Source organism: Jaculus jaculus, chromosome 8 (genome assembly GCF_020740685.1).
Source record: "Jaculus jaculus isolate mJacJac1 chromosome 8, mJacJac1.mat.Y.cur, whole genome shotgun sequence".
Taxonomy (NCBI): domain Eukaryota; kingdom Metazoa; phylum Chordata; class Mammalia; order Rodentia; family Dipodidae; genus Jaculus; species Jaculus jaculus.
In genome coordinates this window covers 82,849,356-82,877,093 of record NC_059109.1, presented here as the reverse complement: position 1 = coordinate 82,877,093, position 27,738 = coordinate 82,849,356, and the positions used below count along the sequence as shown (strand labels likewise).

The window sequence follows — 27,738 nt, the reverse complement described above, 5'->3', positions numbered from 1 at the left end:
GACCAGAGTGAGACCCTACCTCGAAAAACCAAAAAAAGAAAAAAAAAAAAAAAAAGAATAAACTCTCGAGGCCTTGACCAGAAACTCGGCTTGGTCTCCTTCCTTGTGTCTGTTTGCCTCTTCCCATTCAGGTTAACTTCCCCTCAGGTCCTTGTTCAACTCCCCGCTGGCTGGGGCACCCAGCTTCTCAGGTGCTGGTAAAGCAGGGTTGTTTTTTTAATTAACAATTTCCATGATTGTAAACAATATGGTAATGCCGTACCTCCCTCCACTTTCTCCTTTGAAACTCCATTTTCCATCATATCTCCTCCCCCTCTCAATCAGTCTTTATTTTGATGTCATAAAATTTTCCTCCTATTATGATGGTCTTTTGTAGACAGTGCCAGGCACTGTGAGGTCATGGATATCCAGCCATTTTGTGTCTGAAGGATCATGTTGTAAGGAGTCCTACCTTTCCTTTGGCTCTTACATTCTTTCTGCCACCTCTTCCACAATAGACCCTGAGCCTTGGAAGGTGTGATAGAGATACTGCAGTACTGAGAACTCCTTTGTCAGTTCTCAGCACCATGATGCCTTCTGGGTCATCCCAAGGTCACTGCCATCTGAAAAGAGAAGGTTCTCTGCCAAAAGTGAGTAGTATTACTATATGGGTATGAACATTAAGAGAAGTGCTTACTGGGCAGTTTGATAAGCATAGTTTATACATTTAGCCAGACAGCAGCAGACATTACACCCTTAGGGCTCATGCCTACCCTTTTTAAGTTTTCAGTATTAGAGATGTATTCTTTCTCATGGAGCGGACCTCCAGTCCAATTAGAGGGCAGTTGGTTTCCACCATGACAGATGTACCACTATTGCACCCACTGGCTCATTTGGCCTGGCTGGCCAAATATAAGACTTGCAGTGTCCACTGTTGAGTATCTTTACTGGTAATTTCTCTGTCCTGTTGATCTGCATGCAGAATGGCTTCTTCCAGCTTTCTGTCAGCTGGTCTCCATGGAGGAGGTTATCAGCTCAGTTCCAACAGGATTTCTCAGTGGCCTTGCAGCCCAAGTATGTGGAGTCTTCAGCAATAGCGCCTTACCATTTATTCTGGACCAGGTTTAATGTATATATCTGCATGTGTGTGGTGTGCATGCATGATGTGTGTAGCAGCCAGAGGCTAATGTCAGATGTCTCCTCAGTCTTTGTTCTCCACCTTATTTTTTAGTTATTTAATTTTATTTGAGAGAGAATGGGCATGTCAGGGCCTTAGGCTGCTGCGAACTAACTCCAGATGCATGTGACTTGTTGTGCATCTGGCTTACATGGGATCTGGGGAATTGAACCTGGGTTCTTTGGCTTTGCAGGCCTTTAACCACTAAACCATCTTTCTAGCCCTTCCACCTCATTTTTTTTTTTTTTTTTTTGATGTAGGGTTTCATTCTAGTCCAGGCTAACCTGGAATTCACTATGGAGTCTCAGGGTGGCCTCGAACTCATGGTGATCCTCCTACCTCTGCCTCCTGAGTGCTGAGATTAAGGGCGTGTGCCACCACGCTCGGCTTTTTCCACCTTATTTTTGAAACAGTTTCTCAGTAAACTCAGAGCTCACTGATACAGCTAACTAGTCAGCAAGTCCTGTGTAGTCTGTCTCCCCAGTGTTGATAAGCACTAGTTACCATGTATTGCTTTTACATGAGTGCTGGGGATCAAAGTATATACAAACATACTTGCTCCCCCATATACAATGCAGTACAGTGGCTAGATGATGGCACCAGTGTGCTAGAGTGGAAGCTTAAGGGACCAGCCCATCAGAACTTTAGGTGGCCACAGCAAGTTGGGAAGAGCTATGGGAACTGTCAACACTCATTCTTACAGGAGGAAAACCAGGCAGAGGGGTTGGGGAGATAGTCTGGTGGATTCAGCATTTGCCACCCAACCCTTAATAACCTAGTTCAGATCTTCAGACTAAATGTGGCAGACTTCTATAATCCCAGCACATATGAAAGGTGGAGACATCATTTTCCTGAAGCTCAGGGACCAGCTAGTGAGGATGACACCTGAAAATTTGCCCTCTGACCTCCAGACATGCACTTGGACTCACATATCATAAAACACAACACACACACACAGTCAGGTAGAGTTTGGGAAGCCTAAAGAAACCCAAGAGGACAACCCAACTCAGCCTCTTGACCCCACACAGAGCACAGAGCTCTGTGGCCACATAAAGGCTATCTCTGGACATTGGTATCTCAGCTCACAAGCTAGCCAGGGCTCCTCAGCAGGGCTGAATTTTCACCTTGGAGGCTGGGAGGTACCTCATCAGCTTTGACATTTTGCCTTCATGACTGCCAAGAGCTTCCTTTAAGGCAGTCTGAAAACATTTCCTGAAGATTCTTCTAATGACCAAAATGTAAAAAAAATTAGAATTAAACACCTTAGAAATCCACATTTTTACCAGATCTACTTTTATTTCAGAAGGACATTTGTATTATACTATTTACTTTTGTTTATATACAAGTGCTTCACATTTGTGTTTAAAATGCACAGACCTCCCTTAATTCTCTTGTTCCTGCTTAAATTAGCTGTTATTTTACAATACAAAAAATACCAAAAAATTGCAGTCCTAAATGTATGTATAACACCCACAATCCCAGCAATGAAATAGTTTACAATACTTACTCCATATTTACATGAGTGCAATAGATGCTAAATTGTACATATTAACAAACTAAACTTGAATCCAAACAACAAAAAGAAAACAGTAAATAACTAGAAAACAAAACCATTTCAAGAGGCAGAATTAGTTCAATGAAACAGGCTTCACTAGTGTTCCAAATGTTTGTGCACAGATGCTGTTTCTGAGAGTTGCTTCCATTGTTGACTTCGGGAGGGAGAGAAGGTGCCAGTTTCCCTCCATTCTCCCAGAGGTCTCCCTGTAGGCAGGGTACAGAGCTCCAGTGGCTCTGCTCAGCCATCCAGAAGCCATCTTGGGGTTTTGTGTCTGGAACTAGTTTGGTCAACAGGGTAAACAGTTCAGTTTCTTCAAGGAAGCCATGGGGCCCACCCTAGAGAAAAAGGACTCTTGTCTTGCTGCCCTTAGTGCCAGATGTCTTTCCTTGAAGGAAAGCTCTTGGGATGACATGACTTTTTCCTCTAGGTCACTGCCTTAGCGTTAGCTTAGGTTAGTGTTTAGTAAATATGTTGAATGTATGAATTCATGGGCTTGAAGGATTAAAGCCAAAGGTATTCATGAAACCACCACCATTCTTTAAGGAAGTGAATCTTCCCCCTTCTCCATACTGTACTCCATTAAGTTAAAGGAACAAGATGGGCACTGGCAGGTCAATGTCTTTTCCTACCAGAGTGCTCTGACCTTACTTACCCTATTTCCTAATGAATACCTGTTTATACTCTTCAAGCCTTACAGACATTCTGGTATTTTCTTTTGGCTGACAGTCTTCTTCCAGGTTAGCTCCACATCTCCTCTCACCTTTACAGGTGAACCCCAGAGGGTTCTCTAGACTGTGTAGGGAGGGGGACAGGAGGCGTGGATGTGAGATCTTCATGGGGAAAAGGAGCTCTTCATTAACAAGTGAGCCCTTTCCCTCTCACCCCTGGTTTTCAGCCTTAAAAGATTATGGTTGTCAGAAAAGGTCACCTGTAATTTAGATAAAGCCACAAGAAAATGAAGCCTAGAGAGCCCTGTTTTGCAAAGTCTGATGCCCAGAGGTTATAGTCCTTAAAATTAAAGACTGTGAGACATCTCAGGAGTGGACTGGTGGCCCCTTGCCTCCCAGGATACTAAAAGGCTGCCAGAAGATTCACAAAGAGCTTTCAGAGCCACGGTGGTGTCACTTCATGCTTGGCCTCAGGTGTCAGGGCCTGGCAAGAGGACTTCCCAGAGCTTAGATACCCAGTATATGGCACCGAAGCATTAGATGAAACTCAGATGTATTTAATAAAAATACATTATACCTTTTCTGTTTTATGTACACTCTGAATACCAACATTCTGGACACTACTGTATGTACAAGTTCAAGGTTAATATCTTCATGACTTTTATATACAAGTTCTCCTGTGACACACAAAGTTACCAGGTGACAACCCACTCTTGGTAACTGGCTTCGCTTCCTCCCTGCACTTACTTCTGCTTCAAACTGGGAGGAAGCTATTTGCTGCTGGCTGTAAGGAAGCAGGTAGGACAAGCTGTTTCTCCACTCCTGGAGCAGAATTAAAACTCACTTGCTTTTTCCTTTTAAAAAATAAGCATTATCTCTTAGGAAAAGAAAGATGTAACAAGATGGCTTGGGGTTGGGGGTCATAATGCATGTTATTTCAAGGCATGGGACTAACATGGGAAAAGAGATTTCTTTGGCCAAGATAATTTGGTCCTTTGAACAAACCAGGAAGATCTTCCTTGAAGAGAGGCTTCCTAGTACTTACAGGGATGAAGGGCCAGGCCACTTCAGGTGCTGTGTTCTGGAAGGGTCGGCAGAGGCTTCTAACTGGTGTGTGTTTGGGGGGGGGGGGGGAGGAATCTTTCTTCTAAAACTGTCTGCTCTAAAAATGATATGAAAAAGTTTGTTAAGAGAGTCTTACAATAGAAGTGCTTTTGTGCATAAGTGTTTTCTGGTTCAACTTCTTTAGATACATTTTCCAGGAGCTTCTTCCTAACGTGGAATTAAAGGAAATATTCCCTCTGTACGAGGCACTGCATTTAAAGGTGAAATGCTGCAGTGTTTGTTCTTTGTGAGTGTTAACTGCTCCTAGTCATAAGCTGAAGCATTGCTGCTGCTGCATAACACCATATGCAGAGCACCATAAATGGGGACACAACATCCAGCAAGGGCCCTATGGACAGAGCTGGGGACTGTCTTACCCTCTTGAATTTGGTCATTTTCCATTTGGCAGAGGGGCTCTTCCTTTCCATTCTTTCTATGTGCTTTTCACCTTTATAAACTTTTTTGTTTGGTTTTTCGAGGTAGGGTCTCACTCTAGCTTAGGCTGACCTGGAATTCACTATGAAGTCTCAGGGTGGCCTCGAACTCACGGCGATCCTCCTACCTTTGCCTCAGATTAAAGGCGTGCGCCACCACACCCAACTCACTTTTTAATGACCAGTCATCACCAGTGGGGTCTGGGAGGACGACGAGTGGGCCAAGCTCTACTTTGGGGGAGAAAGGGCAAATTGGTTCCAGGCTCTTCTCTAGGCAGGTGCTGTCTAAAAGCAGGGGTGGTCCCTCTCCTAGTGTCTACTCCAACTAGTCTGAGGATGACCTACAGGTTCAGAGAAGGCTGCAGGATGGCAGGTATCCTACATGCACTTGGTGGTCTTTTCTACTTAAAGGAGACAGATGACATGAGTAAGTTCATTTCTCTGTGGTGGTGGTCTGGAGTAAGAACCAGAGGGCTGATCAAGCATCACTGAAGTGGCACCAGGCAGGGGCTGGTGGGCATGGGGACTGTACCTTGACAATGAGTGTCCTTTCTGAGAACAATAAAAAAGGAGCTTTCACAAATTAGTTCCTTCTGCTGTTGTTAGTCTCTATTGCCATGTCAAATATTCCTTGGGGTGAGAAAATTCTTTCCTGGCTGCAAATAAGATTTTATGAAAAGAGTAGATGGCTGATGGTAGCTATTTAAATGTTATAGGAATGTAACTATGTAGAATCATAGGCTTACTAACTTTCCAATTGCTAGATCTATTTAAAACCTAGGCACTTAGTGTGTATGAGTGGAAGTATGGAAGAGTATTTCAAATGATAAAAGATTAATCAAGTTGCTACAGCACATCCATTTACATTCTAACACTGCCAACCATGATTTTTAAAATTGCCCCATCTATTCTACTTTAATATGAATTCCAAAGAGACCATTATTATTAATGTTAACTAGAAAAAAGCTATTTCCTGGAAGAGAGTATCAGCACACCTTTTAAAAAGTTAGTAGGCTTCAGATGAAAACAATTCATCTGACTAGTGTTTAAAAGATTATATTGGAGAACCGAGGACAAAGGTCTACTTGTAAACACTTTTTTTTTGCTATTGACACAGTCCCAAGAAGAGTTTTACAAGTCACCCCTGGTGTCATTCCTAATCCTCTCACTGGCCGTATGCTGGCCTCCTCCAGCAACAAGCAGCTATTCCTGGACCTGGAATTAAAGCAATCATTTCCTTCCAACACAAAAGTAAAGGGTTAGATGCTGGGCATAGATGGAGAGACCATCAACAAAGCTGTGATCATGCAGTTGAGATGGATGCGTCTAGGGTTTCCAGTTTTCTGCTCCATACTGTATGGCCATTTCCCTGCCTGCACCCTCTCCTGTAGATGGCTTGATAGGCCACATGCCCTTCTGTGTGCGAGAGTCACTGGCCCAGTATCAAATACAAGTTCCAGGCTGTGCAGGGGGCTGTTGCTTCCGGTTTCTTACTGCTCCTGACTTCTCCTTGTACACTATTGGCATCTGCTGAGAAATGTCCACCAGAGCGCTGGCCACAGCAAGACCTTGGAAGAATCCATAAAGGGGACACATGTCAAGGGGTAGTTTGTTTTTTGCTTTTAAATAATTTTAAAATTCTCTCTTACATTTGTATGGTAAAACATAAGGCATATACATAAGTCTTCTCCTCTGTACTTTTTCCTTCATTTTCCCCTTCCATCTAGATAAACACTGTTCCATATTCTTTCAGAATTTATTTATGCAAATGTAGTGACATATTTTTCTCTCCTCTCTACTCACTCAAGCAAAGTGCTATGTCTCATGGTAGAAGCTTACAAATGAAAATCCAGACATGCTATAAGTGTACACCTTTTCCTGTCTGCCTCCAAAAAGCCGCAAGGAAAGGCAGTAAGTACACTTTACAATGAAATTTGATTTATCCCACTTCACTGGGTCAGCAGGAGTCAGCTTCATATCTACTTTGTGAGCTAGGGCAAGAGCTTTTGAATAGACAAAGCTTTTTAACCTCCCATGTCTCAGTTTCACCATTGAAACTGAACTGGGATAACAACAACCCAAAGCTAGTGCCTAGCATACATCAGAAACTATTACTGTTTATTTATTTATATGAAAGGAGACAGACAGACAGAAAGAGAGAGAGAGAATGGGCACACAAAGTCCTCTAGCTGGGGCAAATGAACTCCAGATGCATGCACCACTTTGTGCATCTGGCTTTAAGTGGGTACTAGGGAATCAAATCCAGGTTGTTAAAGCTTTGCAGGCCAGCACCTTGACCACGGGGCCATCTCTCCAGCCCAAGATTTTTGTTTTGTTTCTTGGTTTCTTCTTTTTCTTGGTTTTTCGAGATAGAGTCTTGCTCTAGCCTAGGCTGACCTGGAATTCTTGGTGCTCCTCTTACCTCTGCCTTGAGTGCTGGGATCAAAGGCGTGCACCACCACGCCTGGCAGGGACATAGAGAGAGAATGGGTGCACCAGAGCCTCCAGCCACTGCAAATGAACTCCAAACTCATGCTCTACACTGTCTATCTGGTTGTATGTGGGCACTGGGGAATCAAACTTGGGATTTTGGGCTTTATGGGCAAGGACCTTAACTGCTGGGCCATCTCTCCAGGCCCTGATTTTTTTTTTTTTTTTTGGTTTGGTTTTTCGAGGTAGGGTCTCACTCTAGCTCAGGTTGACCTGGAATTCACTATGGAGTCTCAGGGTGGCCTTGAGCTCACGGCAATCCTCCTACCTCTGCCTCCTGAGTGCTGGGATTAAAGGTATGTGCTACCATGCCTGGCACAGCTGATACTTTTTGAGCCAAGGTCTTACTAGGTAACCCAGGTTGGCTACAGACTCTATCCTCTTGCCTCAGCCTTTAGTGCTGGGGAATTCTAGACATTGGTCATCATGCCCAGATCCTAGTCCTATGATTTGATTTCTTTCTGGGTGCCCAATCAAGATGGCACATGCTAAGTAGGTACTCTACAACTGAGCAACATGGCCAGAGTTCACTTCCCCTTTTCTGAATTCCCAGACAACCTGGCTCTACTTTTGCCATAGCAGTTATCACTGGCCTGGATCCCCCAGTACCAGGCTCTAAAACAGGCACTTAAAGAGCCTTCCCTCCCTCCTCAATTTATAGACACAGCAAAGGTCAAGTAACAAAATTCCCCGATAGCTCTTAGGGCAACCTCAGCAGGCCTCTGGTTGAGTGCTAGCTACTTCTTCCTGTGTTAGGATTCCAACTTACCCTAATGAGTAGCAAATTATGAATACAAAAAGGACAGTTGGGACCACAGTCTCTAAAGCAAGGGGTTGTGGGGCAGTGAGAATAAAAGGTTAACAGTTACTAAGCTGGGTGCGGTGGTACACATCTTTTAGTCAAAAAAATTATTGGTTGGCAAGGATAGCCTGACAGTCCCACTGATTGGGTCAGAATCAAGCAGTGAGCAGGGAGCTTTATTAGGCATTCCAGGGAGTAGAGAGTCTCAACAAAGGATGAGGCAGGAAAGGCTCCAGAGCCTATCACCTCCCCATGTCCACCAGGCACCTTCTATGCCTTCAGGGAAGACCTGCCATTGTTTATGAAGATGAGTAGTAGCAGGTGTCCAGCACTGAATTTCAGATCAGAGTCACCCTGTCCTCAGTACTAGCAAGTTAGAGAATGCCTTAGGGAAGCCCAGGTGAGTTGAAGATGATAAATCCTGGTCTTCAGGAACACAGTTTTGGAATGTAAATCAAATGGAATTACACCTTGCACTATGTGAGACCCCAATATTCCTCATTTCCCTTACATACATATCTCTCTCTACCTGTAAGTACTGAGGCTTAGCTCCTTCATGGACTAATACATGCTTACCTGACTGACCAGGGGGAGGGATTCCACCCAGGCCTCGAGGGAGCCTCACAAACACAGAGAGCACAGCAGCTTTGTTGCCAAAACACGGTTCCAGGGCAATGGGTTTAGGAACAGTCTGGAAGAAAACCAAGAATAACTTTACCCCCTATACATGTCATACAGACTTGTGCTTGCGGGCTCACCAACTTTTTTAGGTATTGAGACACAGCAGTAGTTTTGGAGTCAATGAAAATGACACAGCAAACAGTGCTCACTGTACGTGCTTTGAGAGGGTGCTACTGTTTGGCTACCTTCCACGGAGGTGTCCACATCTTCTGTCTGAAGGGCAGCCCGAGCTGCAGGAAGAGGCCATGTCAGTTAGATCTTTTGGGGGAGGAAGTCAGAACTTTTAGTCCACTTGAAATCCTAACTCACACTGGTAGGTCACAGGAAAAAAATACACTGTGTGTTTGGTTATTTGTCAGATCTACACCTTGGCTTAGACAGACCCTGACAATATGGAGACTCAAAAAAAATTTTGTGTGGGTGTAGCATACATGGTATATATACTGTATATGTGCAGATGTGTGCACCCTGGCCAGAGGAAGACATCAGGTGTCTTCTAATGCTTTTTTTGTTTGTTTGTTTTTTCAAGGTAGGGTCTCACTCTGGTCCAGGCTGACCTGGAATTAACTATGTAGACTCAGGGTGGCCTCGAACTCACAACAATCCTCCTACGTCTGCCTCCTGAGTGCTGGGATTAAAGGCATGCGCCACCATGTCCGGCTCTTTTTCTTTTTTTGGTTATGTTTTTTTTTTTAAAAAAAAAACCTACAAAACAAAACCTTATTTATTTGTGAAAGGGGCAGATAGACAGAGGGAGGGAGGGAGGGAAGAAGAGGAAAAGAGAGAGAGAGACAGACAGAATGGGTGCACCAGGGCCTCCAGCCACTGCAAATGAATTCCAGACACATGCACTACCTTGTGCATCTGGCTTACATGGGTCCTGGGGAATCAAACTTGAGTCCTTTGGCTTTGCAGGCAAACACCTTAACTGGTAAGCCATCTCTCCAGTTCCACTAATGCTCTTTTCCCTTACTTTATTGAGACAAGGCCTTTCTCTGAACTTGGAGCTCTTATTATTTTTGTTAGACTAGCGAACCAGAGAGAGCCTCAATGACCTTTTTGTCTCTGTTCCCCTCAGTACTGGAACTAGAGGCCTAAACAGATACACCTGACTTTTTATAGGGTGCTAGGGATGAACTCATGCCTGACAGCAAATATTCTTACCCACTAAGCCATCTTTCTATCCTGACATTTTTTAAGTTCTTTTTTTTTTTTTTTTGTTGGCGGGGGTGGGGGGGAGGAGTTCAAGGTAGGTTCTTGCTCTAGCCCAGGCTGACCTGGAATTCACTATGTAATGTCATGGTGGCCTCATGGAGGCCTACCTCTGCCTCTTGAGTGCTGGGACTAAAAGCGTACACCACCATGCCTGGCTTTTAAAATTCTTTTAAAGGGCTGGAGGAAAGGCTTAGCAGGTACGGCTTCTGCCTGCAAAGCCAAAGGACCCAGATTCAATTCCCCAGGTCCCATGTTAGCCAGATACACAAGGGGGTGCAAGTGTCTGGAGTTTGTTTGCAATGGCTGAAAGCCCTGACACGACTGTTCTCTCTCCTCCTCCTCTGTCAAATAAATAAATATTTAAATTATTTATTTATTTATTTATGTTTGCTTGAGAGAGAGAATATGAATGGGTATACCAGGGCCTCCTGCCACCACAAAGGAGCTCCAGATACATGTACTACTTTGTGGATCTGGCTTTACATGGGTCCTGGGGAATCAAACCCAAATCATTAGGCTTTACAAGCAAGCGCCTTTAACCACTGAACCAATTCTCTAACCCCTGACACTTGTTCTTTAAATTCAAGCTTACTTAATATATCCTTCAGCCACTACTAAGTAGATAAGCCCATTGGATGCAAGAACGTGTCAAGGTAGATGGATAACCAAAGAGATTCCCCAGTTCCTTTTCAGATGTTTTGGGCTCTGGGAAATGCGTCTTTAGAGCTAAGAATGTACTCAGTTTATACAATACATGCATGGAGTCCTAGGTTTGATACCAGCATCACATAAATAAGGGTATGGTGGGACACACCTATAATCCTAGCACTTAGAAGGTAAATGTAGGAAGAGCAGAAGATTAAAGTCAACTTTAGCTACAAAGAGAATTCAAGGCTACCCTGGTCTCAAAACACAAAAAGGGTGGGCTGGAGAGATGGCTTAGCAGTTAAGGCACTTGCTGCAAAGCCTAAGGATCCAGGTTCAATTCCCCAGTAACCATATGAGCCAGATGCATAAGGTGGCGTATACATCTGGAGTTTTGTTTGCAGTAGCTGGTGTGCTCATTCTATCTGCTTCTTCCTCTCTCTCTTAAAGAAATAATAAATAAATAAAATATTAAAAAAAACAAAAAGGGTTAGGGAGATGGCTCAAAGGTTTAAAGTGCTCCTATGCATGCCTGATGACTGGAATCCAGGTACCTAGAACCTGTATGAAGTAGATGTAGTTGTACATGGATCTGTAATCCCTGTCTTTTTAATCCATGTCTTTTGGCAAGTTGGGAGGTGGAACCAGAGGAATTCCAGTTTTGGGGCCAGCTAACCTCATGTAAGCAGCTGCATACCACAAGGTGGAAGGTGAGGACCAACACCCCGAAGTTGTCCTCTCACCTCTGCACGTGTGCATATGCATGTGCACACATATACCCAAAACATCTTCGTGTGCTGTTGGAGCCTTTAGATTTGATTTGCAAAATATTCCTTATGTTATTTTCAATTGCTGTGTAGCAAATTTAGCTGTCTAAAAATACTCATTCGCTTTCCTACAGTTGATAACAAATGAATCTCTCTTTGTATGTCTGGTTGCTCTTCAATGAACCATCAATGAACATGAAAATTTGATAAACATAAATTTAAAGCACTGGATTATGGAAAGCAACCTCAATTAAAGATGACTGTAATTTGAAGTTTTTAAAAAAACTTTAGGGTACAAGCAGGCCACAGTGGCACACATCTTTAGTCCTAGCACTTGGGAGTATGAAGGAGGAGGAACGATATAAGCTGGAGGCCAGCCTGGAAGTAGAGAGTGAGTTCTAGGTCGGCCAGGACTAGAGGGGTACCCTGCCTCAAAAAAGAAAAAAAGAGGGCTGGAGAGATGGCTTAGCGGTTAAGCGCTTGCCTGTGAAGCCTAAGGATCCCGGTTCGAGGCTCGATTTCCCAGGTCCCACGTTAGCCAGATGCACATGAGGGCGCAAGCATCTGGAGTTCGTTTGCAGTGGCTGGAAGCCCTGGCACGCCCATTCTCTCTCTCTTCTCTCCCTATCTGCCTCTTTCTCTCTCTGTCACTATCAAATAAATAAAAATAAAACAAAAAAAAAGGAAAAAAACAACAAAAAAGAACTAACTAAAAAACAAAAGGGCTGAAGAGACTGAAGAGACGGCTCAGCAGTTGAAGATGCTTGCTTGCAAAAGCCTGTAGGATGGGGTCCAGTTCTCTAGTACCTACATAAAGGCAGATGCACAAAGTAGCATACACGTCTGGAGTTCATTTGAAGCAGCAAGAGGCCCTGGTCTGCTTCTCTCTCTGCAAATAAATAAATATAAAAATATTTAAAAAGAGTTCAAGTGGGGCTGGACGTGGTAGTTCATGTCTTTAAGCCCAGCACTCAGGAGGCAGAGGTAGGAGGATCAACATGAATTCAAGGCCACTCTGAGACTGCAGGTCAGTCTGGGCTAGAATGAAACCCTACCTCAGGAAAAACAAACAAACAAACAAAAAAAAAAAACCCTGACAACCCCCCCCCCAAAAAAAAGTCCAAGTGGCCATCATGTGTGGTGTACACACCTTTTAACTCCAGCACTGGAGAGGCAGAGGTAGGAGACTGCATAGTGAATTCCAGGTTTGCCTGAGCTAGAGAGAAACCCTACCTTGAAAAACCAAAGAGGCCAAGCACGGTGGTGCATGTCTCCCATCCTTCCTCTTTTTTTAAATTCTTAAACCACTCCCATTTTATTCAAACATAACAGGGATGTGAAGGAGAGGATAGATCAAGGGTTTGAGAGACATGGAGGAAGGGGAAGTTTGAGAGCCGGGGAGGAAGGGAAAGTACCTGTGAAGAGGGAGAATAAATGTACCTTGTGGACCAGGAGCCCATGTGGAAAAATGAACATGATTTCTGGAAACAAAAATGTGCAAAGGGGTTTCCTAAAAAGCAAAGGTGTGTACTTAAAAGATTAAACAGCCATGAAACAGTAATCAAGAAATATCCCTTCCCTTACTGGCTGCCAGGGGAAAGACATCATCTTACTGAGATGGCATGGAGACCCAGGCATGGAGACCCAGGCATGGAGTTATGGTAGCCCAAGAGCCAGAGACAGAGAGAGTACAGAAGAGAATTTCTTTCTTTATAGAACGGGGACTAGTTGGAGAGAAAGAATTCCATGGAGAAGATGGGGAAGGACAAAAGAGGGTGGTGAGAGGGGATTATGAGCATGGTATACTGTGTATATGTATGGAGGTGGTCAGAAAAAAATTCCTTTCTTCCTTTTTAAGGCTGAATAATACTCCCTAATAAGATACTATATTTTGCTCATCCACTCATTTACTGACAGATACTTGGTTGCTTCTACTTTTTGGCTATTCTGAATATGCTGCTATGAACACTGAGCACAATTAATCTTCCTGCTTTCAATTGTTTTTGAAACAGTATCTTGTTCTGTGGCCCAGGTTGGGTTTGAACTCAAGGTGAGCCTCTTGCCTTAGCCTCCTGAGCACTAGAGTTATTATAGGTGTGTGCCACAGCATTTGGCTCTGCTTTCAATTCTTCTGGGTATATATCCAGAAGTGGAATTGTTAGATCAACTGGTAATTCTAGTTTTAATATTATTTTACTTTATTGGTTTATCTTTTTGGGGGGAGGGTTGAGGTAGAGTTTCACTCTAGCCCAGGCTGACCTAGAATTCACTATGTAGTCTCAGTCAGTGTAGTGTTGAATTCACAATGATCCTCCTACCTCTGTCTCCTGAGTGCTGGGATTAAAGGCATGCGTCACCACACCTGGCTTAACATAATTTTTAAAAGAATTTTTTTTAAATAAATTTTATTTATTTGAGAAAGACAGAGAGGGAGGGGACACACCAGGGCTCCAGCCACTGAAAATGGAACTCCAGATGCATGTGCCACCTTGTGCATCTGGCTTTGCATGGGTACTGGGGAATTGAACCTTGGGTCCTTAGGCTTCTCAGGCAAGTGCCTTAGCCGCTAAGCCATCTGTACAGCCTCAATTTTAATTTTTAAAAAATATTTTATTTGTTTATTTGTAAGCAGAGAGAGAGATGGAGAGACAGAGAGAACGACTGAATATACCAGGATCTCCAGTTACTGCAAATGAACTCCAGATGCATGTGCCACTCTGTGCATCTGGCTTTACATGGGTACTGGGGAACTGAACTCAGGTCATTAGATTTTGAAGTCAAGTACCTCAAGTGCTGAGCTATCTGTAGCCCACTAGCTTTCATTTTTTAAAGGAATAACAATACTGTTTTACCCTTCCTCTGTCTCTCTTCCTCTCCCTCCCACCCTCCTAGCATGTGTATGTACAGTATGTGTGGTGTATGTGTCCCATGTGGAGGCCAGATAATATCAGGTGTCCTCCTCTATCACTCTTTCACTTTATTTCCCTGAGATGAAATCTCTCTCTGCACTCAGATTGTCATTTTCAGTTAGAGCCCCAGTGATTTTCTGGTCTCTGTTTCCCACATGACTAGGCTACAGGCCTGTGTGACCATGCCTAGTTTTATACATGGATGCTAGGGATCAAACTCCTGCTGCCTCAGGCCCTCATACTTGTGCTTCAAGTGTCCTTATCCACTGAGTCATCTCCCCAGTGGCTCCCCCTCCTTCTGTGATATTTTTCAATTTGTTTTTCACTCTCAATGTTTATTCACACATGTGCATCGTGTGTGTGTGTGTGTGTGTGTGTGTGTGTGTGTGTACGTCTGTGTGTACGTCTGTGTGTAGGCCTGAGGACAACCTTGAATGTCATTCCTCAGGAACCATCCACTTTCTTTTTAAGACAGAGTCTCTCACTGGTCTCAAGCTTATAAATTAGACTGGCTGACCAGGGAACCTCAGTGATCCACCTGCCTCTACCTCCCTAGCTCTGGGATTATAAGCATGAGCTAGCTATCATATCTGGCTTTCTTCTCTCCTTCCTTCCCTTTCTCTCCTTCCTTCTCTTTCTTTCTTCCTTCTCTCTCTCTCTTTCTTTCTTTCTTTCCCCTTCCCCCCTTCCTTCCTTCCTTCCTTCCTTCCTTCCTTCCTTCCTTCCTTCCTTCCTTCCTTCCTTTTCTTTCTCCCTACCGATCCCTTCCCTCCCCTCCCCTCCCCTTCCCATCCCTCTTCTCTCCTTTCCTTTCCAACATGGGTTCTGGAGATCTAACTCAGGTCCTTCCTTATGCTTACAGAGCAAGCACTTTACGTGCTGAGCTCTCTCCCTAGCCCTGGAACCATATTGGACAACTCATGGTTGTGGTTTTGGTTCATGATTTGTTCTTTGTTGGAAGAGGGAAGGAAGAGTTGTATGAGCAGATTTTACCTACTTCCTATGAGCTCAGTAATGCTTCAACAAGTATCTTTTTTTAAAAAATTATTTATTTATATGAGGGAGAGGGAGAATGAGTGTGCCAGGGCCTCCAGCCACTGCAAACAAATTCCAAATGCATGTGCCACCTTGTGCATCTGGCTTATGTGGGTACTGGAGAATCAAACCAGGACCCTTAGGTTTTGCAGGCAAGTGCCTTAACCACTAAAAGCCATCTCTCCAACCCATTCAACAAGTATCTTGATTTAGGATATATAGCCTCTTGAAATTTTTCATCATCTTGCCAAAAGAGAGAGTCTGACCAACTTATCATTTTAGAGGGACTCAAAATATTTATTTACCACAGAAATAATTATTTTGTAGCTTCAAAAACATCTCAAAAAAGGACTGGAGAAATGAATTAGTGGTTAAAAGTGTCTGCTTGAAAATCCTGCATGGGTACTGGGGAATTGAACCTTGGGTCCTTAGGCTTCTCAGGCAAGTGCCTTAGCTGCTAAGCCATCTGTACAGCCTCAATTTTAATTTTTTAAAAACATTTTATTTGTTTATTTGTAAGCAGAGAGAGAGATGGAGAGACAGAGAGAACAACTGAATATATGTGTTCAATTCCCCAGTAACCACATAAAGCCAGATGCACAAAATGGCACGTTTCTGGAGTCTATTTCAGTGACAAGAGGTTTTGGCACGCCCATACACACACACACACACACTCTCTCTCTCTCTCTCTCTCTCTCTCTCTCTCTCTCTCTTGCAAATAAATAAGAATAAAATAAGAAATAAATCCCCTACTTCTGATTAAGATGGTGGCATAGGAACCACACCAAAGCAGTCTCAGGGAGAAAAAGCCAAGAAAAACCCCAGCAAAATACACTCTTCTACTAAAAAGTGAGGTATATTAAGAAATTAGCAATGGCAGCAGAGAAGTAGGAGAGATCCAGAGGATCTAGAACCCACATAGGCAGGCAGAAGCAGCTCCAGCAACTGTGGCACCAGGTCTGCGGTGGCAGCCAGTTTGCAGGCCACAGCTGTGAGGCTCGGCTTGAGCTTCAGGAAAAGCCAGATGAGGGGATTTTCCACTTACACCAGAGCTCCTTGCAAACTCAAGAAACGTGAGGGGTTGGAGAAATGGCTTAGTGATTAAGGTACTTGCCTGCAAAGCCAAAGGACCCAGGTTCAATTCCCCAGGACCCATGTAAGCCAGATGCACAAGGGGGAACATGCATCTAGAGTTCCTATGCAGCAGCTGGAGGCCCTGGCATGCCCATTCTCTCTCCTCTATGATTCTCTCTCTCTCAAATAAAGAAAAATAAGTTAAAAGAATAAATGTGAAGGGAGGACTGCAGCAACCAACGGAGGAGCAGATCATGAGGTAGAGGATCACATGGACTGGTGGAAGAACTAGAGCCACCATCCACAGCCTCATACCAAAGAGGGACCCAAGCAGAAGTGCAGCATAACTGAGACCAAAATCATCCCAAAGGTAACTGGGATTATACGAGGTCAATACCCACCAAATAAGCCTAGTATATAGGCCTGAATTGGAAGTGCTAATTGCACCTTCCGTATCAGGATAAATTATATGTTAAATCTGATGGATGGTTGCATTTGCCATTCTTAAATAAGCTGTATTTTGGGTTTGTTATTTGTTGCTTCTTGATTTATAGTGACTTTGTTTTCTCTTCTGTTGTTCATTAGGAAAGGGTCTAACTTGGTCACAAGCTGACTTGGAACCTTCAACAGATCAGAAATCTTAACCTCCTTGTTGACAGGGTTAAGGGTGTGGGGCAACACACACCCTACGGGACTGTGACTTTGTCAGAGGATCTGGTTGTCATACTACCTACTCTAGCAGAAATACTCTGTGCTGTTTTTCATTGAATGTGTACATCGTTTAGTTAAATTTTAGAATCTGCCTGTATTTTGTCCCACTCAGCCTACTTGAATACTCTCATAGCATGCAGACCTAACATCTAGGGTCACTTTTGTAGATACTCCGAGAGTCATAAGAGCCACACCTAGCACATTAAGCTCCTACACTGAAGAGATGTAATATCAGATTGATTAATACATCTAATAATACTACAGCTAACTAGAAAATCCAAGCATTAAATTAATCCATGATACAAAAATATGTACATTATAACACAAGAAACACCAAAAATCAAGACAGCATAAATCCATCAAAAAGTAGTAATGCATGAGAAATGACCTCCAGTGAGAATAAATTAGAGGAGATGCCTGACAAAGATTTGAAAAGAATGATTATAAATATGCTCAAAGAAGTAACAGAGGAAATCAAAGGAATCAAAGAAGACACAGGACACCAATTTAATGAAATAAAAACATAAATGAGGAAATAGGAATAATAAAGAAAAACCAGTCAGAATTACTAGCAATGCAGGACACAGTCAATGAAATAAAAACTGTAGAAAAATCTCACCAGTAGAATGGATGAAGGAGAGGACAGAATATCTAAACTAGAAGACCAGGTGGCAGATCTAATACAGTCCAACAAAGAGAAAAACAAACTAATAGGAAAGTATGAATGGGAATTTCAAGAAATTCGGGACACTATGAAAAGATCGAACATAAGAATTCAGGGTATAGTAGAAGGAGAAGAATTTCACTTAAAAGGCATAGTAGGCATTTTCAACAAAATCACAGAAGAAAACTTCCTCCAAATTGGGAAAGAGGTGCCAATGCAGATACAGGAAGCCTTTAGAACCCCAGCCAGACAAAACTTGGAAAGAACCTCTCCTCGTCATACTGTATTTACATTACCAAATATACAAACCAAAGAAAATATATTGAAAGCAGTTAGAGAGAAAAATAAAGTTACCTACAAAGGCAAGCCCATCAGAATCACAGCAAATTACGCAACACAAACTTTAAAATCCAGAAAAGCTTGGAGTGATGAATTCCAAGTTCTGAAAGATAACAACTGTCAACCAAGGTTACTTTATCCTGCAAAGCTATCCATTCAAATAGATGGAGAAATAAGGACAACAAAACAGGCTAAAGGAATATTTGAAGATAAAACCAGCTCTACATAAAATTCTTGAAAGGATCCTCCATGCTAAAGACAAAGAAAAGCACACATATAAGGAATCTGGGAAAAAAAATCCCCTAAAATATAACTATAAAGAACAATGGTTTAGCTTAGTTCTTTTCTAATAAAATCCTTTAAAAAGAGAACACTTAAAAGATTATCAAGCACATATTTTATATTGTCAAAATACCCTGAACATAAAACTGCTAAAAGACGAACGAACAACTGGAAAATTAAGCAATAGAATATATCTTACAATCTCAATGTTTAGCTAGGTGTTACAAAAGAAAGAAAGAATAAGCCGGGTGTGGTGGTACACGCCTTTAATCCCAGCACTTGGGAGGCAGAGGTAGGATTGCCAAGAGTTTGAGGCCACCCTGTGAATTCCAGGTCAGCCTAGGCCTAGAGAGACCCAACCTTGAAAAACTAAAATAAATAAATGAAAGAAAGAAAGAAAGAAAGAATGAATGAATAATTAGAAGTAGTAAAATAAAGCACTTGTTCCTCTAGTTTGCCAGATTCAAGAGCCTGAACTTTGAGAAGCTGTTAAAGGTTATACTTTAAATCACATTGTTACCTTTATACTCCCCCCTATAAGATCAGGAGGCTCTTCATCTGTTTCCAAAGCAACATTGACAGAAGCAAAGGGACGGCTGGCCATCTGTTGCATCTCCCGAAGAAGTTGCTAATGAATAAAACAGTAAGCATTAATGTGTTGAATACTGAGATTTTATTAGTGAATACTAGATACTAAAAATATCTAAGCCAGGTGTGGTGGTGCATGCCTTTAGTCCCAGCATTTGGGAGACAGAGGTAGGTGGATTAGTGTGAGTTTGATGCCACCCTGAGACTGCATAATGAATTCTAGGTCAGCCTGAGCTAGTGTGATATCCTACCTCAAAAAACAAAACAAAAACAACAACAAATCTAGGGCTGGAGAGATGGCTTGACAGTTAAGGCACTTCCCTGTGAAGCCTAAGGACCCAGGTTCGATTCCTCAGTATCCACATAAGCCAGATGCACAAGTGGCACATGTGTTTGGAGTGTGTTTGCAGTGGCTGAAGGCCCTAGCACATCCACTTTCTCTCTACCTGCTTCTCTCTCTCTAGTAAATAAAGTATTATAAAAATATATTTTTAAAAAATCTCATCCTCCCTAATTCAAGCAATTAAAATCCACAATGCTGGGGACAACTGGATATGGGCCAGACATCAGGTAACATTAGGGAATACACTATTTCATTATAATAAACAGTCCACATCTGTTAAAGAGAGAAAAACCAAGGTAGTGGTGAATAGAATGCTATGGGCTGCTTACTGGATAAAATGATGTAGCCTTTTCCCCTTATATTTTGGTTCCTAAGGTCAGGTAATGCTTCCTATTGAAACCGGAACCACTTATTCACACAGCAACACAACAATTTGACAATGTTAAATAGCTGACAGGAAGTGCCACAACTCTTCATTTAGAAAGATATTAGCGAAAATACAAATAAATGTGAATTTCTGTAGAACAGAGATAAGCAGGGGCTCTGGATGTAAGGAGGTATGGATGGATATAAGTCTCTGTTCCAACTCACTTCAGCCAGGTGAAATTAGGATGGGTGTTTAAAGTATCTAAGCTTCCTCCGTGTTTCATTTGCTTTTTTTGTTTGTTTGCTTGCTTGTTTTAGATAAAGTCTCACTCAGCCTAAGCTGGACTGGAACTCATGGAGGGGAGGATGGCATGAAACTCTGAATCCTTCCGCCTCTACCTCCCATGTACTGCCCCACCACATCCAGTGTGAAATACTTTTATGCTATGAGAATGACTTATGTAGTACTAATCTAAATCTGCTGGTGATACACAGCAGAACCCTGTATTACAGGAGGAGCATAGCTCTTCTCACTGTGAATGTGTCTACCTAACAATTATCATTAAAAGTGATTCACCTGGGCTGGAGAGCTAACTTAATGGTTAAGACACATGCCTGTGAAGCCTAAGGACCCAGGTTCCATCCTCTAGGTCCCATGTAAGCACATGCATCTGGAGTTCATTTGCAGAGGCCAGAGGCCCTGGTGCGCCCATGCTCTCTCCCTCCCTCTCTCTGTCTCTAATAAATAAATAAATAAATAAAAATAAATCTTAAAAAAATATTTAGAAAAAGTGATTCACCTAAGAGTGGGGGGGCGGTGAGAAAAAAGCTTTAATATTTATCCATAGATGCTTACCTCTCTACGTCTGGAGGCCCAACAACTTTGTTTGATCTTCCAAACCACGGCAGCCACCAGGAGCAACGAGAGGAAGCAACTGCAAGAAAGGAGAGTGGTTTGTCATCACCCATCAGCACCACTACAGGGAGGGGACCAAAACATCAACAACAAAAAAAATGTGCAAGTTAGGGATCTGTTAATAATTCTCTCAACCCAACTTCATCAGCTCTCAGCAGACAGAAGTAGGTCTGTCAGGAATTATCTAGGAAGGGATTTATTTCTCTTTCAAGGTACACAAGGAAGGAAACCCTTGATGGCTTACTATAGGAAACAACTATCATTTCACACCTGCAGCTGCCTGTATGGTTAGAGCTAGAAAATATGTGTATAGTACAGAAATGATAATTCATGTTATCCTTATATCTAAGTACTTCTGTAGATTCTCTTGAATTTCTATAATACAATCACAATGAGGGAGGAAGACTTCTATTCTTTGTAATCCTCTTATTTTATTTACTTTTCTTGTCTTGCTATATTCATTGAAATCTCTATTGCATTGCCAGATAGAATCCAGGTGTGATGGCATATGACTGTACTCCCAGTACTCAGGAGGCTGAGAGATGAAAACTATTTCAAGTTTGAGGCCAGCTTGGGGTAATATAGCAAGTAGCCAAGCTAGCCAGAGCAAATCCTTGTCTCAAAACCAAACATAACAGAATATAACATAACAACACAACATCACTATGTGATAAGATGTGATAGTAGACATCTTTATCTTGTTCCCATTAGGAATGTGGTTTAAAACAAAACAAAAAATCAAGCTTTGGTTTGCTGCTAACTTTATATATTTATTTTATTAGATTGTTTTGTTTTTGTAGCCCAGACTGACCTTGAACTCTATGCAGCAGAGGATAACCTTTAATTCCTGACCCTCCTCTGCTTTTGCTTCTTAACTGTGGGTATAATAGGCCTGGGCAACCATTCCTAGCTCCATCATTAAACTCAGTAAATAAGTTTCTTTCTATTTTTAGTTTTCTATGGCTTTGATTTTTTAATTTTTATTTATTTTTTGTGTGTTGTTTGTTTTTTAGAGGTAGGGTCTCACTCTAGCTCAGGCTGACTATAGTCTCAGGGTGACCTTAAATTCACAGCAGCAATCCTATCTCTGCCTCCCAAGTGCTGGGATTAAAGGCATGCACCACCATGCCAGGCTTTTATTTTTTATTTATTTATTTTTAATTAATTTATTTATTTGAGAGCGACAGACACAGAGAGAAAGACAGATAGAGGGAGAGAGAGAGAGAATGGGCGCGCCAGGGCTTCCAGCCTCTGCAATCGAACTCCAGACACATGCGCCCCCTTGTGCATCTGGCTAACGTGGGACCTGGGGAACCAAGTCTTGAACCGGGGTCCTTAGGCTTCACAGGCAAGCGCTCAACCGCTAAGCCATCTCTCCAGTCCCCGGCTTTTATTTTTATTTATTTACTTAAGAGGGAGGGAGGAGCCACCTTTAATCCCAGCACTTGGGAGGCAGAGGTAGGAGGATTGCCGTGAGTTCGAGGCCACCCTGAGACTCCATAGTGAATTCCAGGACAGCCTGGGCTAGAGTGAGACCCTACCTCAAAAAACCAAAAAAAGAGGGAGGGAGGAAGGGAGAAAGAGAGGGAGAGAATGGGTACGCCATGGCCTCCAGCTGCAAATGAACTCCAGATACATGATACCTTGTGCATCTAGCTTACATGGGTCCTGGGGAATCAAACCTGGGTCCTTTGGCTTTGTAGACAAGTGCCTTTCCTGCTAAGCCATCTCTCCAGTCCTTTAGGGTTTTAAAAATTAATGGATATGAAATGCTTCCCTCCATAAGTTAAGATGATCCTATTATTTTCTTCTTTTATGTAATAAAAGCAGATTACATTGATTGCTTGGTACTAAATCAATCTTGCAATTAAAAAAATTAGGGCTGGAGATAGACCTCAGCAGTTAAGAAGCTTGTCTGCAAAGCCTAATGACTTGGGTTCGATTCCCCAGAACCCATGGAAAGCCAGATGCACAAAGTGGCACATGTGTCTAGAGTTTGCACAGATTTGAGTACCGGTAATATTATCTCTTATTCTGAGTAGTGGTTACATGCATAAGTTTCACTTTGTGATAATTTACTAAGATAGATATTTAGGTTTTCTGAATGTTTCTCTAAATTATTTTGGTCATTATTCACAGTACCATTTATTTGATATACAACATGTGTGGAATGAATAAACACATGGCCAAACACATCCTTTAACTAAGAAACACAAATAGGTTTCTATGTAGAGTGGTAGGCTAGGAACTAAGAGAAATAGACATGGTTCTACTCTTGGGGGGGCTGGGAGTCAGATGTCATAGTCCTGCTATGGATTGCATGTCACTGTAAGCTTCAGTTTCTTCAGTTCTTAAATAAGAGCAATAAAAGCCAGGCATGGTGGTACATGCCTTTAATCCCAGCACTTGGGAGCCAGAGGTAGGAGGATCGCCATCATCGTGAATTCCGGGCCACCCTGAGACTACATAGTTAATTCCAGGTCAGCTCTGGGCTACAGTGAGACCCTACCTCAAACAACAAAAAACGAAAACAAAATAAAAGCAATAACAATAATCACAGCTACCTATGTGGTTAGTGTTAGCACTGTATAAAACTAATGCTGTACTGTCACTAAGAAAAAAAAAATCTAATGAATAAATACAAATAAATAACTTTTGTTCAGCATTCCTTAGTATGGCCAGCTTTAAAAAAAATTATTTTATTTATTTATTTTTTTTCCTGAGGTAGGGTCTCGCTCTGGCCCAGGCTAACCTGGAACTCAGTATATAGTCTCAGGGTGGCCTCAAACTCACATCTTCCTACCTCTGCCTCCTAAGTGGTGGGATTCAAGGGGTGTGCCACCACGTCTGGCTACCCATTTTGAGAAGGGTGGGCAGATATAAAGAGAATGGCATGTCAGGGCCTCCAGCCACTGCAAACAAACTCCAGATGCATGTGCCCCTTGTGCATCAGGCTTACATGGATCACTGTGAGTTCATGGCTACCCTGAACTTACAGAGTGAGATCCTACCTTAAAAAAACAAAATAAATAAATAAAAGGTAAGTAAAAATTGACACAGTAATTATACGTATTTATGGGGTATATGTAACATTTTAATATATACGTACAATGTGATGAAAAGGTCAAGGTAACTGACATACCCACTATCTCAAACCTGTATCATTTCTTTTTTTTTTTCTTTTGGTATTATTTCTTTTTGTTAGGAATATGTAGCAACTTCTCTACTAGCTACTTTGAAAAGCTTAATTATTATAAATATAACTGTGCTATAGGACCTCAAAAGTTATCCCTCCTATCTAACCTTTATTTCCCAATACCCATCAGCCATGTTCTCTCAAAGTCTGAAGAAAAATCACCTTTAGCTTTAAAGCTAAGGATAAGCCCTGGGATCATTCTTTGAATAGGACGAAACACAGTAGCTCACAGTAGTAACCATTATGAATATTGTTTTAATCTAAAATTCTCCCCATACAAGGAGCCAAATTACCTGTAAATCAGTATAAATTATAGAGCACCATCCCCCACAAATCTATAACATACAAACTAAATGATTTCATTTTATCAGGCTAGACTGAATTTACATTATTGTAATTGACATTCAACTTTCCAGAAACACATATAAAGTAAACTGGCATTAACAGACTATTAAAGGAACATGTACAGTTGGTATGAGGGAAATTACCTGAAGAAAGTCACGAAGAACTGTACCAGGTCCATAAAATTGCTATGCTGGGAGAAGGCAATCTGTGGCAGAAAAACAAATGATGGGTTACATAGACTACACATCACTGGCTCAGCCTTCTCTTCAAGAGTGGAACTGAGACTTCATGTTAAAGGGATTAGTGGAACCTTTTTTTACTTTGGTAAAGTGGCTTACCCTATTCTTACCCTTTTATTTGCTTTTCTTGTTTGGTTAGCAACCCAAAAGAACTTCCCCTTTGAGCCTGCAAGCCACAATAAACCTTTTTTTCCCATAAGCTGCTCTTAGTTGGGTGATTTCTACCAGCAATGCAGACCTGACTGCAACAGTAAAGTGATACCAGGAATAGGGTTGCTGCTAGATAACTAACTGTGTGGCTTTGGCCTTTTGAAGCTGATTTTAAAGAGGAATAATCAAGCTGTATAATCAAGATGGCTTAATTCAGGTGTCCCTCATAAGCTTAGGTGTTCTGAATGCTAGGTTCCCTGCTGATGGAGATTTGGAAATTAATGCCTCCTGGTGGGAATGTATTGTTGGGTGTGGACTTATGGGTGTTATAGCTAGTTTCCCCCTGCCAGTGGTTGGCACACTCTCCTGTTGATATGGTCTGCCTTACATTGGCCAGGGGGTGATGTCCACCCTTTTCTCATGTCATCTTTTTCCCTGCCATCATGGAGCTTCCCCCTTGAGCCTGTAAGCCAAAATAAACTTCTTTTTTCCCACAAGCTGTTCTTGGTTGGTGATTTCTACCAGTAATGTGAACCTGACTGCAACAGTACAGGAAAAATTGTGGACAGAAAAAACAATTTCAAATTAACCTATGCCATTTTCTAAATTAATTTTTTGAGAGTGACTGACCGACAGGGAAACAGGCAGACAGAATGAGAATGGGCACACCAGGGCCTCCAGCCACTGCAAACAACTCCAGACACATGTGCCACCTTGTGCATCTGGCTAAGTGGGTCCTGGGGAATCAAGCCTTGAACTGGGGTCCTTAGGGCTTCACAGGCAAGCACTTAACTGCTATGCTAACATAAGATGTTGAATTGATTAAATATAATTGTGAGCTTGTTATCACATGCTAACACACACAACTGGCCTGCAATTTGCTGTGTGTTTTTAGATGCCCTTGTTGTGAAGACAATGGTGAAGTTGGAAATCCTTTATCCAGAAAGATGGGAGCAAGGGATTTTAAAGTTCAAGTTCAGGTTTTTGGGTTTCAGAATATTTGCCTAGACTTTATTAGTTGAGCATCCCTAATCTGAAAGTCTGAAATATGATGAGCTCCAAATTATTTAATTTACTTATCTTATGTCCCTAGCTAGCCTTGAACTCACAGTGCTACCTTAGCCTCCCAGTGTTGGGATTATAGGTATATGTCACCATGCCTGGCTAATCAGAAACTTTTTGACCATTATTTTTAGATTTCAGATTAGGGATACTCAACCTTAAACTACAAATGAAAGAACTACTGAACAATAGCTGTTTCACTAGAGACAGTAAGTATGACAACAATCAAGAAGTCAATGATTGGCATCTAAATTTCCTAATTCCACCATTTCCTGTGGTGCTGAGGGTCATTCCACTTCATGAATTCTCTACTACTGAGGTGTATTCCAGCTTTCATGCACTCTTTTTGTTTTTCCGGGTTTTTTGTTTGTTTTAGAGGAAGTGTCTCACACTAGCCCAGACAGACTTGGAACTCCTTCTGTAGTCTCAGGCTGGCCTCCAATTCATGGAGATCCTTTTACTTCTGCTTCCTGAGTGCTGGGATTAAAGGCATGCACCACCACACCCGTCTCTTGTACTCTTTTTACAGCCAAACTCACAAAAAGGCAGAAGAGAGACTTCTGCTATTTGCATTTTTTAAATTTTTTGACATTCCATAAATAAAGTTCCAATGCTACCTATTTAAACAACTAGGTATTTCGAGATATGGAATTTGGAGTTTCCCTCTAACCATCACGTGGGATCAAAATTTTAAAGAAACAGTTTTTTTTTTTTCCCCCAAAATGAGTACGAGACTAGAAGACAAGCTCAGGTGTCATTCCTCAGGAACATTATCCACTTTGTTTTAGGTTTGTCAGTGGCCTGGAATTCACCAGCTAGGCTAGACTGGCTGGCCATTAAGCCCCAGGAATTTTCATGTCTCTGCCTCCATGGCCCTGAGATTACAAGCACACCACCCAACCTTTCTTCTTTTTTTTAAAAAAAAATTTTTTATTTCTTTGAGAGACAGAGAGAGAGAGATAAGCAGATGGAGAGAGAATAGGCATGCCAGGGCCTCTAGCCACTGCAAACGAACTTCAGATGCATATGCCACCTTGTGCATCTGGCTTTATGTGGGTCCAGAGTAATCAAACCTGGTTCCTTGGGCTAAGACATCTTCCCAGCCCACTTTTTAAAAGTTCTTTTTAATGTAGATTCTGGGGATTGAACTCAGGTCCTCATGTTTGCAAGGCAAACACTTTCCCAGCTGAATACTTCTGTAGTCTTCCCCCTGCCCTTTTTAAAATCATGGTATCTTGTAGTCCAAGTTGGTCTGAAACTTGCTATTTATATATCCGAGGCTGACAAATTTCTAAGCTTCCACCGGAATTATAGGTATGCATCACCATGCCTGGTTTTATTTGGTGTGGAAGACTGAACAAAGGATTTAACACAGACTAGGAAAGCACTCTAACAACTGAGTTATACCCCCAGCCCAAGATTTCTTGATTTCTTTTTGTTTGTTTGTTTTTCAAGGTAGGGTCTCACTCTAGCCAAGGAAGACCTAGAACTCTGTAGCACCAGGCTGGCCTTGAACTCACAGTGATCCTCTTATCTCAGTCTCCCCAGTGCTGAAATTAAAAGCCTGTGCCACCACACCCAGCTTTCTTCTTTTTAAAAAGTATTTTAAAATTATTTATTTATTTGTAAGCAGAAAGAGGAGAGAGACAGAATGTGCACACCAGGGCATCCAACTATTGCAAACAAACTCTGGTTTTACTTGGGTTACTGGGGACTCAAACTTGGGTCATTAGGCTTTGCACTGCCTTAGCCACTGAGCCATTTCTCTAGCCCTCTGGCTTATTTTATTTTTATTTTTCTTAGAGGGAGAGAAAGGGAGACAGAGGGAAAGATAGAATTGACATGCCAGGGCCTCAGCCACTGAAACTGAACTCAGTATGTTTGTGCCACCTAGTGGGCAAGTGTGACCTTGCACTTGCCTCACCTTTGCACATCTGGTTTACATGGGAGAGTTAAACATGGTGGCTTCACAGGCAAGTGCTTTAACTGCTAAGCCATC

General features: G+C 42.1%; 1 protein-coding gene across 1 annotated transcript in view; it reads right to left on the bottom strand.

The window, feature by feature from the left end:
* Positions 1–2,432: 2,432 nt before the first annotated feature.
* Atrn (attractin) overlaps positions 2,433–27,738 on the bottom strand; it is a 183,912-nt gene continuing 158,606 nt past the window's right edge. The window contains exons 25-29 of the mRNA XM_004661478.2: positions 24,432–24,493; positions 20,688–20,766; positions 19,055–19,162; positions 8,789–8,903; positions 2,433–6,488 (exon numbers count right to left, since the gene is read on the bottom strand). Of these exons, the coding sequence (XP_004661535.1) occupies positions 6,364–6,488; positions 8,789–8,903; positions 19,055–19,162; positions 20,688–20,766; positions 24,432–24,493 (489 nt within the window). The 3' untranslated portion in view covers positions 2,433–6,363. The remainder of the gene's footprint in view (positions 6,489–8,788; positions 8,904–19,054; positions 19,163–20,687; positions 20,767–24,431; positions 24,494–27,738) is intronic.